The sequence below is a fragment of the Populus euphratica genome, unplaced genomic scaffold, assembly GCF_000495115.2.
Source record: "Populus euphratica unplaced genomic scaffold, PopEup_1.0 scaffold143.1, whole genome shotgun sequence".
Classification (NCBI taxonomy): Eukaryota; Viridiplantae; Streptophyta; class Magnoliopsida; order Malpighiales; family Salicaceae; genus Populus; species Populus euphratica.
In genome coordinates this window covers 156,481-169,719 of record NW_011500029.1, presented here as the reverse complement: position 1 = coordinate 169,719, position 13,239 = coordinate 156,481, and the positions used below count along the sequence as shown (strand labels likewise).

Genomic DNA, 13,239 nt, shown 5'->3' with positions numbered 1-13,239 from the left:
AATTCTCTTCGAGTCATAATCTCTCTTTTGATGACGATATAAACCTAAATCAAAATCTAGTGTTTTTAATTGATTTCTCTCTTCTCATGCTATTGAAATCTTATCTTTTTTTTCTTGAATTAGTTATTTTTTTCAAAAAAAACCTTTTAGAAAAACAAAATTACAGTTTAAAAAATTCTAATTTTTTAATCTTTATCGATTTTGGTAAAGATTACGAATAATTAGGTTTTGCACGAGTAAAACAATTGATTATTATAAAAATTAGTAGTTTGAAACAAAAAAAAAATTGTGAATTTATTGACGAGGAAAGCCTAAAATTTATCAAGAAAAGCATTAAATAAAGAAATGAATGTGAATCAAAGCAATGGATTCAAAATTAAAGAATACAGGGGATATGAATATTCTATTCAATTGTTATGGTGATTTTTATGAAATTTTTAAAATGTTTTTAAGTAAAAATAACTTAACATTTAGGATTATAATATCCAAAAACTTGGTTAAATGATATTTTAAAAAACTTAATTTGATTTATTTTTAATTTTTTTCATCTTACATTTTATATTTTATTCGATATAGACAACATAAAAAAAGTTAATATTTTGGATATATTTGTTTTTATAATTAAAAAATATATTTGAAAATTTTATTTTTTTCTTTGAAGTTAATTTTTTTTATATTATTAAATTGTTTTGATATATTAATATTAAAAATAAAAATAAAAAAATAATATTTTAATATATTTTAAATAAAAAATATTTTAAAAAATAATTATTATCATAATTTAAAACAATTTTCTTCAACTAGAAAATCAACCTATCAAATTAAATCACCCTGTCACCTTGGAAGAAATCATGCATGGCCATTTACTATAAAATTTTTATAAACAAATTATTAGTCACCATTAAAGTTAAATGAATAAAAACATATAAAATATAATACTTCATATCAAACAATCACATGTGCATTAATATTTTATTTTTATTACGATATTAATTTCATGTTTTTATATTTAGTATCAACAACTCTTTTGATTAAGAATAAAACATAAATATAACCAGTTGGAATAAAATGACCAAGCTTACTAAGCTTCTAATCTAGTCTGAAAAGTAAAAATTGATAGCAAAAATGCCATCACTATTAGCTCATCGCCATTGATACAGAAATATATCAGATTAAAACAAGCAGGAAGAACACCCTTTTTTCCTAAGAAGCAATCGACTTTACAGACAAAGCAATTCAACAAGTGAGCAAGCTTACGACTGCTGACCTTAAATAATTCTAATCATGGCAGATCTATTCCCAGAAACAGAAACGCAGTCCATTCCAAATATCCAAATCACCCCTCTGCCCTTCCAACCCTCCACATTCTGCTCAAAATCACCAGATACAAGTTGTACAAGTTTAAAAGAAGTTAAAATAGAAGAAAATGATATGAATCTAAACAATTAGAGTCTTCTTATGTTTATGCCTTCCAAATATCAATCAAAACACCATTGCCCACTTCCACGCATCTCATTCAACTACTATCAAAACAATAAGCTACGAAGAAGCAATCAATAATAACCAAGCAGGGAAGAGGCCACCTGGATGAAATTCAAATCGTGCAATAATTATCATTACGGGAAAGAAAAAAAAAATTCAACGTTACAGGAGCACAAAGAAGATCAATTTATATTCACAGCACTAACTACTAAAACTACCCTTGCCTGAACGCAGACCTCCAAATCCTAAAAACTGAAAAAAAAATATTAAACTAAAAGACTTGATATCATAGTGAAATCACAGTAACAGAAATATATTGCTTTAAATCTCTTCCTTCAAATCTAACTGTCATCATCAGCAGGGGCCTTAGAGGAGCCACCAGACTTCTTTGGGAGGAGAAGGTTGTGAATGTTGGGCATGACACCCCCATTGGCAATTGTAACATCACCAAGAAGCTTGCTGAGTTCCTCATCATTCCTAACTGCTAGCTGGATGTGGCGTGGCACAATACGGGTCTTCTTGTTGTCTCTTGCTGCATTTCCAGCCAATTCAAGAACCTGAAAGCAAAGACAACATAGAAAAAACCCATCAAACATAAAACCAATTTATAAATAAAAAAAATAAAAAGATTAATTAATCATGACCTAATTTTGGATTCAAAACTGGAAGTTCAGATTCATAAAATTTTGAACCCCAAATTCATTGAAAAATTAACACAATCCAGTACTCAAACTTGAACTAAATTTTAAAAAATAGAAAAATATTTAATTAAAGCTTGAAAACCCAAATTAGACTCGGGAACAAGTTCAAACCCTAGATTCTGAAAAATCGATAACAAGGTCACAAGTGTGACCGTTGCCACCCCTTCAAAAACACAATTAACACCATAATCCCCAAAGAAAACAAGCTAATTCCAAGAAAAATCACCCAAATTAAAGAACCCTAGATTCACGAACTGGAATCACACAAAACCATCGCCAAAACACTTCAAAGACACAAAATTGAAGAAAGAAATAAAGGCGTTATTACCTCGGCAGCTAGATATTCAAGAACAGCAGCAAGGTAAACAGGAGCGCCGGCACCAACACGCTCAGCATACTTGCCGGCCTTCAAGAACCTAGCAATACGACCCACTGGAAATTGCAAACCAGCCTTGCTACTCCTTGAAGTAGCCTTCTTTGAAGCTCCCGATCCTAGAGTCTTGCCTCTACCAGCCATTGATTGATTCTTGTCAGACAAGAATTCGAAACTAACCGTGGAGAGAGAAGCGACCCTTCTTTTCGGAAAGGGCAAACGCGAGGACGGAGAATAATTGTGAAGCAATAAACGGGTGCCTGGGGTTTATATAGGAGAAGGGAAAATGAGGTGGGCCAATGATAGTGGAGTACGCGGATTGAGATCTCTGGCCGTTGGATTGGAAGTGAAATGACAGTGGAGATTCTCTTAACCGCTTGGTTTTGTTTTTGGGAAATTTTCGTAGGGATTAGTGAATTGACTGAAATGGATTTTTGAATTTTGGAGGGCTTTGGGAAATGGGTCCAATAGGAGAACGACACGTTCACAGAGAAAGAAAACTTGGCACCTGGCGTTTTTGTGGGCAGGACCTGAGAGAATATGACCTTCGGGCCTAACTTTAAGGCTGTAATTTTGTTTTGGGTGCGTAAATTGGGTCATTTGGGCTGCAAACGATTGATGGAATTGTCCACGTACCCCTTTAAAGGATTTTTGGTTTATAAGCACGCAGTGTAGGATAAAAAATTAAAAGTAACAAAAAAAAATATTTAGATAGTAGAGAATTAGTTGGCATTGTTATTAAATTTTATCTAAAAAATTAATTTTAAAATCTCTTAACACAACTTTTTACCTAATTCATTTAAGATAACTTGTTCAAAGACAACTTAGATAATTATTAAAATATTATGACGGTGAAATTAAAAAATATAATAAAATTTAAAGAAAAAACCTCGACACAACTCCTTAATTGACCCGAAATTAAATTAAATGTGTGGGATTTCCCCTAACATGACTCAATTGACTTACTCAATCTAAAAACAACATGGACCTTCGTTAAAAAAAGTTTGAGTATGAAGTGAAAGCCAAAAAAAAAAAACCCTCTCAAGTTGACTCCTTACTTAGCCTGAATTTAAAATTAAATATGTGAGATTTGTCTTGACGTAATCTAGTTAACTTAATTGGCTCAAAAATAACTTGGAACACCGGTTAAAAAAGACTAAAAATGAAATTATGAGAAAAAAATAAAGTCAAAATAAATATTAAAAAGAAAATATAAGAAGAACTTTCTTTATTATTCATATGAACAGTGAACACAGGTGTGAGTTTTTTAGTTTAAGAGTATAATATTATATTTAAAGAGGTTTGAATTTTGTTATTACCATTTAATTATTTCAAAACAAATTATAGTTATAGTTTTAAAATTCAACTTGAAAGTTAATCTAAGAAAAAGCCCGAATCATAGGTCGAGAGGGTTATACCGAGTTATAGGTTGACATGGTCAATTCGAGTATGACTTTTTAAAAAATAAAGAATCAAAACAATGTTGTTTTGAACAAAAAAAATTATTAAAAAAAAAAAAGAGTTTGACATGTTGATGATTGAGTTTTAATCGGGTTGGGCCTAAGTCGTCGGGGTCACTTAGGGATCACTTGCCTTTGAACTATGCATATTGCCCACTCTAGTCACCATTAATGATTTTTTTTTTGGTATCATTGAATTTATCTTGCCGAAAAATTTTTTATGGTACTAGTGGTGTCATGGTGGGAGCTTCGGTGTGTCTCTAATATCTCTTTCTTTTTCTTTTTCCTTTTCCTTTTTCTTTTTATCTCTTTTATTTTTTCATTGTAATTACTCAATGGAGAGTATGACTTACTCCAATCATCGTTGGCAATCTACTTTAATGTTATTGTATTTTTCTCGTTAAGATCTTTATGATGGTACCGATGATATCATAATGGAAATTTCAGTGTGCTTTCAAAGTCTATTTATTTCTTTAATTTTTCTCTACCTTCTCTCTTCTCATTTAATTGCTCATTTGTCTTTGGACAGAGAATCTGGCCCACTTCAATCACTATTGGTGACCTTCTTTTTTGTTATTAAATTCTTACCGTCAAGGTTTTTCTAATATTATTGGTAATGTCATAATCGGAGCTTTCATTGTAATTTGTGCCAATTAATTTAATGATATCATATAAATGTTGCCTTTTTTACTTGTGACAATATTAAATGTTGTGTTTCTCAATCACGACAAGTATCACACTATGTCGTGTCATTAAAAAAATTATATATGTGTTATTTGGGCGATAATATTTTTAATGGTGTTAATAATCAAAATTACCCTTTAAAAACTACTTTGAATAGTTGTATGAAAATTGGTGTTCAAAGCTAATAATGAGCTTCTTTTCTCAAATACCTTATATGTTTTGGAGTAAAGAGTTCCATTATTGATTTCATTTGATCCATTATTAAGGATGCATGAACATCCCTAAACCATACTTATTAATTGTTATTCATGATAATATAGACTTCTTGACTTGCAATGTTGAATTGATGGGCTAATGGTGAAGCAATCAAGACTATATATATATATTTTATACTTTCATTGAAAATACGCCTCACTAATATATTACCTAATTTAACCTATTTTCAAATTTTTTAATGTCAATAAAAGAATTTGCTAGAGCAATCATCAATTCAACTATAAAATAATCACATTGCTTAAGATAGTTAAATACACACACACACACACACACTTCAGTCCCTTTTATTTTAATTTTGTCTCTTCTTTATAACTCTTAATAAATTAGCCATGAATTTGGGCATAAAAGGATGCGATTAAAGAGAAATAAAGTTTAAGGACTAAATTGTAAAAAAAAATCTTGTGCACGTAGGCAAACTCGTACATTTAATACACTCGACATAAGATTGTTCTTTCTTAAAACTTAGTTATTTGCTGGCCATGAATATGACTAAGAGTGGATTTTTTATGTGGTTTTTGTACAACCTCTTATGTACAAATAAATTTTTAAGAGCAAACAGTTGGATCACCTTATTTTCTTTTTGTACGAGGACTTGTAAATGTCCAAACAAATGATGGGCACTAAAGTGGTCCTATGCAACAACTGTGGTGTAATTTGAAAGTGATTGATTAGTACTTAAAAGTGCATTTTTACCATAGTTTTATATCATCATTTTGCACTTGAAGTATCAATAACTCCTTAACTAAAGCATGTTTTATAATAACGTATCTAATAATATAAGATACCTTTAATTTATGGTAAATATTCATTTTAAATGCAGGCCTATCACATAAATGAAAGGATTAATTGATGACTTTAAGAACTTAAATTGCAAAGGCAAAGAGATGGCCAAACTTAGAAAAGAGATGTCGGTGCAATCCAAACCGGAACACTGTTCGGTAATTGGGTCATATCTAGAGCTATATATCTCAGATTTAGGTCCAATTTATATGGATGGAAAGGTAAGACATAGGCCTACAACTTTCATATGGAGCCCAAGATCTAAAAAGGCCATTATCAAGTCCAAATTGTAGCAACAACAAAGAAGCCCGAATCTGTCTTCCAGCCCGAGCACTGTTCGGTATTTTGGCCATATCTGGAGTTCTAGAAGTCCAAATGAGCTGAAGTTTTTACACAAGAAAGCTGAGACAATTGCCTACAACTTTCATGTTTGCAACTGGCTCCAATTTTGACGTTATCAATGACGTTTTGGGCAGACAAGAGAAGATAAGGATTGTCACCAAGTCAAAAGTTGGTCACCCACTTATCAATTAGTCATCAAATCAATAGTTCCCATTTTTGGCCTATAAAAGGAGGCATTTGCCATGCATTTAGGCATCTTGGTGTTCAGATCAAGATCATGCTCTTCCTTTCTCTCTTTGTATTTTTTATGCTTTGTTTTCATTAATATTAAGTTTATGCCTTTCATTTCCTTTCCTTTACTTAGTTAACTTTTATGTTCTTATTTTGTTTATCTATTTTGCTTTCTTTCATTATGTCTAGCTAAGTTAATTATGTCAAGGTGAAAAGGTTACACTAATGGTGTAAGAATAAGTATAATGTAAACTTAATATGGACTTTAATGTTTGATACTAACATGTTTTATATTTGCTATCTTGTTCACTCTTTAATACTTTGCTTGTTAAATAATCTCCCTGTGGTTCGACCCCGGTCTTGTCGGGTTATTTATTACTTCGACACTCCTGCACTTGGGAGAAGACATCAATCTTTTAGTCGTGTCACAGATCCTCATATAGTTATAACAGATTCACACATGATTGCTCAAAATTATCTATTATTGTGTGAATAATAATTTTTTGAGATTTTGATTAGAGTTTATTTTTTAGTCAACAAGTTGGACAAAGATATATATTTTAACTCATAAAACATATTTGGAAGAAAAAATTCATAAAATTATAATTTTTGTGTAAAACGATAGACCAATTAATACAACTAGATCCAACCGGTCTACTAGTTTAGGTAAAAGAATAGAGTTTAGTGACATCTAGTAAAAGTCACACATCTTAAGCTTAACATGGTCAAACTGTGCTATTACTTCAAATCCTTTTTAACTGCGTTAGCTTGTCAAATTTGATAATATACTAAAATTATTTTACAAAAATAAATCCTCTTTAACAAAACACACGAAAAAACCAACAATTCCTTATCTCACTCACCGGAAAACTTTATCAGTATGAACAATTGAAATGACCACTTCCTTCTGGTATAGATAAAATTGGAATCTTACTAGCATAGATAAAATTAAAATCTTAACTTATTCTCTGGTGATAAACCAAAGATTATGTAATTTCTTTCTAATAATTATGCTTTAGTATATCATAATAATTATCACTACCATTATCATTATTTTTTCATACTAAATATAATTTAGAATCAATTTAAACATTAACCAAAACTAAAAAAATAAAAGAAATTACTAAAGTCATGGTATAGTAATAATAACTATTGATGTTAACCTAAATAATATTAAGAATAACAATAAATTATGGAAGTTAAGCATTGTTAACTACTCCATGATTGGGATAAAAGAAAAGATATTATAATTGTACTTGCTTCTATGGAGTTTCATAATAGATAAGGTTATGAAGGGATTTTTATCTTTACAATAACAGAGTTAGGACATATAAATATTCAATTTATATAGATATATAAGTAAGCAAAGTGTTATCTGACCTTAACCCTTGTGTGTGTGTAATTCATCATGCTTAATTTTTTAATATATATATCTTAAATGATTTGTATAGTTTTTTCTTTAAATTTTGAATTAAGTTCATTTTTTCTATGAACCATACACTTTACTAAATTGATCATGAAAAAAAACTATGTGAATATAGACATTGGTATAAAAAATCAACAACTATCTTTTGTTAAAATAAAGGTGGATATGGAGAGTAAAAGATCTTTATGGAGGTGGAGAAAGGTGGATGGTACATCCTCTTCTCTAGAAACCTCTATTGACATTCTTAGACAAGAGTATTAATCATTATTGTTTTAACCACTAAATAAAAAAAAGGATGGAGAAACAAACTGGTGAGGAGTTGTTAATTGATAGAATGATATATTGATGAATATATGAAGAATACTTTGTTATGAAGTGCAAGATAAAATTTCACCTTAATCTCAACTAGGTTTAAACAAAAACATAAATATCATTTGCTTAACATCGAGATTGAGTATGATTCTTAGTATGTATTTGATATTATAGTGCAATGTACTTTTCAAAAGTATTTTTCACTTGAAAATATATCTAAATATTTTTTTAGTTCTTTTGACAATAACACATCAAAATCATCATAAAACACTAAAAAAATATCAATTTGATATTACTTTGTAATTTTGATATGTTAATATAAAAATAATCTAAAAAAATTATTTTGAAGTATTTTCAAATGAAATATATTTTTAAGACACAAAATTTACCATTCCTTGACATTGTTTTCAAGGGTGATTTGAGCTCTTATGATTTACAATGTAGAAATTAGGATCTCTTCATCTTTTATGGATAACTTGATGTTATATTCTCCTCTTAGTGTAATAATAGTGTATTTGGTAGTGCGGTTTAAAGTATCTTTAATAAAAAAATATGTTAAAATAATAATTTTTTTATTTTTAATATCAAGGCATTAAAATAATAAAAAAAATATTTAAAAAATTACTTCAATATATTTTTAGATAAAAAATACTTTAAAAAATATATCAAACCATTAAAAACAAACATTCTAATGATGAGATAACGGGTTTAATGGCTTTAGTTTGTTAAAATGGTAGTTAAAGAAGGTCGCCGCTTAGGTTTAGGATATAGTGGTTCAAATGGAGATGAGAGAACAACGAAAGAGAGAAAAATAAAGATATATAAAGAAAAAAAAAGAATATTTATATCAAGTGGGTTGTATAAGATATACAGATTCGATCAAGTTGATTGAGTTTAAAAAATCTTGACCCATTAGCAAATTTGTGATATTCATTTCTTTCTTTTTGTTTTTTTATCTTATTATCATCTATAATATTCACATTGTCTAAATTTAACATGTTAAGTTGAGTCAAATAATACAAATATTATTAATAAATTAGTTTTTTAAAACACCCTTAACAAAACTAAGTTTTCTCTCAATTGATTTTAAAGGCATACCCCTTATATTATCATGTTATATTCATGAAAATTTTACAAAATCTTGTGGATGCTGGTTTTAAAGTTCAAATTAAAATACACACACACATTTTTAACAACATGCTGACTTTATAGGATTCACATACTTACTTTTAAAAATCTTTTAAGGGATGATAATGGAGATCAAATGGCAATGGATCTTTATCTCCTAACCTATGTATTAGTTTTCACTTAAATTGAAGATAGGTAATTTTTAAGTACAAAATATATTCATCATTTATGGTCATTATGTAAATCAAACATATCTTAATAAAGCATCAAGATTGGAGATAGAAAATTTTAAATTACAAAATATATTCAATGTTATGATCATAATTATTAAAAAATAATAATATATATTATAGCTTCACTTAATAATTTAATTTTTCAGATTTAGATAATTATATGATATAATACTAAAGTTCTAAGGCCAAATAATTATAAATTTAAATTTCACTATTTTTATTCTCTTAGACTATAATATATTAGAGAATGAGGGTGGTGATATTTGAATCTATATAAGTTCATGATTAAAACTAATTGCATAAAATATGAACTCTTCTGGTAATTTTTTAGTACAAGTATATATAGTATCATTTGTAGTCATCATATAAATCAGACAAATCAAACAAACATTATGAGTAAAATGTCACTCCAATATTATGTTCATGATTATTAAAATATATATATATATATATATATAAATTATATATTTGAGTTTCACTTACCAAACTAAATTTTTAGATTGGAATGATCATTTGATATAATATTAAAATTTTATGATTAAACGATCATAAATTTAATAAATTAATTTTAATATATTAGAGAATGAGAGTGATTAGATTCAATTTTATACAACTTCATAAATAAAATTAATAGTATAAAATAATAAAAACTTGTATAAATTTTAAATCTAAAAATATTTCATATAAAAATATATATTAAAAATAACTAAATATATTAAAAAAAAGGGTGAAATCCATGATGCACGTTACTATAGCTTTACACTCATGTGCATTATGTGAATTTTAATAATGAAAGTCAATTTTGCTCCCGGTGCCATAAAAAAATAGCCTGGTTGATAAAGATAGTAGGGTTTTTTTTATTATTTTTTAACAATAAAAATGTAGAAATACTCTTGGTATCAAAATAATAGGCAAGGTGTTTAGGGGTATTTTTACCTTTTTATATTTAAATAAGCAATACAACTACTAAAATGCCTTTGAGATCAAAAAAACCTTAACTTTAGTCAAAGGTTATTTTTATCATTTTCATATTGATTTATTTGTTATTGTTAGGTCAGATTAATAGCAGATTTATACTTTGATATTTAATAAATATTAAAAAAATCTAATTACTAAAATGTTATTAAAGTTAAAATAACTTTATTTTTGATAAAGGGTTGTTTTCATCATTTTTACATTGAATTTTTTATTATTACTAGGCGGATTAAAGACATATTTATACTTTAATATTTAACAAAAAATTTAAAAATTTAATAATACTTATACCATGCTTGTGAAAAGTAGTTATATTGTTTTAAATGGTGTATATAGTGTTATTTAAATACTAAATTGTGATTTCTAAAATATTATCTTAATTTTTTTAATAATCTTTTTATCATTAACTAGTCATGTTAGGAACGAACCTTTAATTTGATACCATAATTTTTATTCTTAATTTTCACGTATAACCATCTAGATTTTCAAGGCCACCCTCAAATTATTTTGTCTTTGAATTTGTTCTATGTTTTTTTTTTCCGGCCATTGTGTATAGCTATGATCCCAATAGGTGGTTTTTGAAAAAATTTAAAACACGCTCATATTATAAAATATGGACCGTGATGTATGGCGGGGCTAAGTCTAGGTATAAATAATTTAAATTCTTAGAATATGATGGTATCGAAAATAGCACAATTTATTGCAGAGGAAAGTAGTGGCCATGAGGTGGAGGGGGAGAGAGGGTGGTGTCCATGAGGTGGAGAGAGAGAGAGAGAGAGAGGTAGCATTCGGAGGCAGAGGCATCCAGTAAAACTGAAAAGACTTGAAAGGATTCCATAAACGACAATGGCCACCACTCATCTGCCCCAGGAAAACACCCAAAATCAACTTTAATCATGGATTTTAATCATTTCATCCTTTTAATTATCAGCAAAAGATCCTGGCTCTGTACTTTTTTATTTAAACAGCTGCCCTAAATACTACTTTGATTATAAGCTGTCGCTTTTCAATTATTTTTTTATTTAAAAATATATTAAAAGTAACTTTTTATTTTTAATTTTTTTTATTAATAAATTACAATAATTTAAAAATATTTAAAAAATTAACCCTAAATAAAACAAAATCATAAAATCATAAAACCTGATCTCAGCCTAGAAAACAAACTGTACCTGCATCAGTAACGATCACCACCCATCCTCTCAATATTACCTAAAAACCTAAATGGCAGAGTGATTTTATTATAATCTAATTTATAGTGAAATTAACCTTTATCTTCCAAAAATTACCTTTATCTTTCAAAAAATTAAGCCTCTTATGTGTGGGGGTGTTGATGTCTTTTTTTTATATATAATAAAAATACTTTTTTTCTTTAAAAATTGATAAAATATAAAACTGTTAGACCAAATATTTTTTTAATTTTGTATAAGTTTTTTAATAATAAAAATACATAGTTTTCTTGGAGTTAGAAAATTATTATACCACAAGATAAGAGTGTTTGGGGTTGTTAAATTTTAATATATATTATAATTACATATTTAATCTTGAAAAAGACAAAACATAATCTTAGTGTTGATGATATTTTTATATTTTTATGTGAGTATTTTGTGTTATTGTCATGATCGTGAGGGATATTTTAATATTTTTGATGTTTTTTTAAATTAATACTTAAAGTTATTGAAGCATACTTAACACACCCTACTGCATGGAGGGCGTCTGTGCCCTTTAAACAGCATGTGTGATGCCATTCGATATATATATAACTGGGCTTCTACCGTCTCCTTGAATATGTCGTTGTGTAATGTTTTATTTGAAGTGGTGTGTGACGGATTACGATGGTTAAACTTTAATGTTCATTTGATTTTTTCCTTTCTTTTCTCTCTTCTTATATATAGTGTACATCATTGTTCTATTTGTTTTTTACTTTTCAATTTTAGTCCCCATTCTATTAATTTGTTATTTCATTCCATTTTATTAATAAATTTTTTTTATTTTTTTCAATTTAGTCCTTTAATTGCAATTTCTCACATGTTTGGTTTTTTATTTTGGTCATCATTTTTTAAAATTTCTAATTTTTTCATTAGCACTTTTATTGAATTTTTTTCTTTCAATTTCATTCTTCAATCAAAATTTTTATTATTTTATTTTTTTTTATTTTGACCCTCATTCTTTTTATTTTTTTTTATTTTATTAAAGTATTTTTTTAATTCAATAAAACCCTCAAATTGAATATTTTTTGTCCCTTTAATTAATTTTTTTTCCTCACCCTCGTTGTTTTTATCGTTTCATATAATTAGTTTTTTTATAGTTTGACATTTAATTTGTTAGAAACTTAGCTTTATATGATCTTATAATTTTGTATTAGTGTTTTTTTAATATTAATTTTGTGATTATCTTTAAGTTTTTTCTATAAGTTTATCCTAATTTAATGGCCTAAGTTATGATTTTTACATTTTTGAATATTTATTTTTAATTGTTTTATTTCCATTTTATTTTTAAGTTATTATTCCAATTTATTTATAATTTTTTTATACAAATAAACTTTATTTTTAAAAAATAAAAAATATTTATTTTTAAATTATAGTGCTAATACATTCAGTCTTGCATGATATTTCTTATGAAATGAATTTATTGAATTAGTTTTATTTATATTTATTTTTTGAGTTATGAGTTTTAGAGCGTGAGTTTATCTTTTATTTATTTAAATAAATATATTTAATAAATACAATTAGATATATATTATATTTTATATTATAAAATATCTTAAATTTATTTATGTAGACTTTTTAATTTTTATTATATAAAAAATATATCAATATATTTAATCCTTCACAAAATA

The 13,239-nt window shown here is 27.2% G+C and overlaps 1 protein-coding gene across 2 annotated transcripts; it reads right to left on the bottom strand.

The window, feature by feature from the left end:
• Positions 1–1,584: 1,584 nt before the first annotated feature.
• Positions 1,585–2,812, bottom strand: RAT5 (Histone superfamily protein). 2 transcript variants are annotated; one of them, XM_011049966.1, is made up of 2 exons: positions 2,509–2,812; positions 1,585–2,036 (listed from the first exon to the last, which is right to left on the bottom strand). In XM_011049966.1, the coding sequence occupies exons 1-2, from the start codon at positions 2,698–2,700 to the stop codon at positions 1,824–1,826; spliced, it is 405 nt and encodes a 134-aa protein (XP_011048268.1). In that variant the 5' UTR covers positions 2,701–2,812; the 3' UTR covers positions 1,585–1,823. The 2 variants fall into 2 exon arrangements, with proteins under 2 accessions (XP_011048268.1, XP_011048267.1); XM_011049965.1 differs by having other exon boundaries at positions 1,585–2,039; positions 2,512–2,807.
• Positions 2,813–13,239: the final 10,427 nt, after the last annotated feature.

Excerpts from the sequence above, each read along its gene's own strand:
- RAT5 (XM_011049966.1), bottom strand. The coding sequence starts at position 2,700 with ATGGCTGGTAGAGGCAAGACTCTAGGATCGGGAGCTTCAAAGAAGGCT. Across the intron at positions 2,037-2,508 it reads AATATCTAGCTGCCGAGGTA|CTTGAATTGGCTGGAAATGC; the intron begins ATAACGCCTTTA and ends TGCTTTCAGGTT.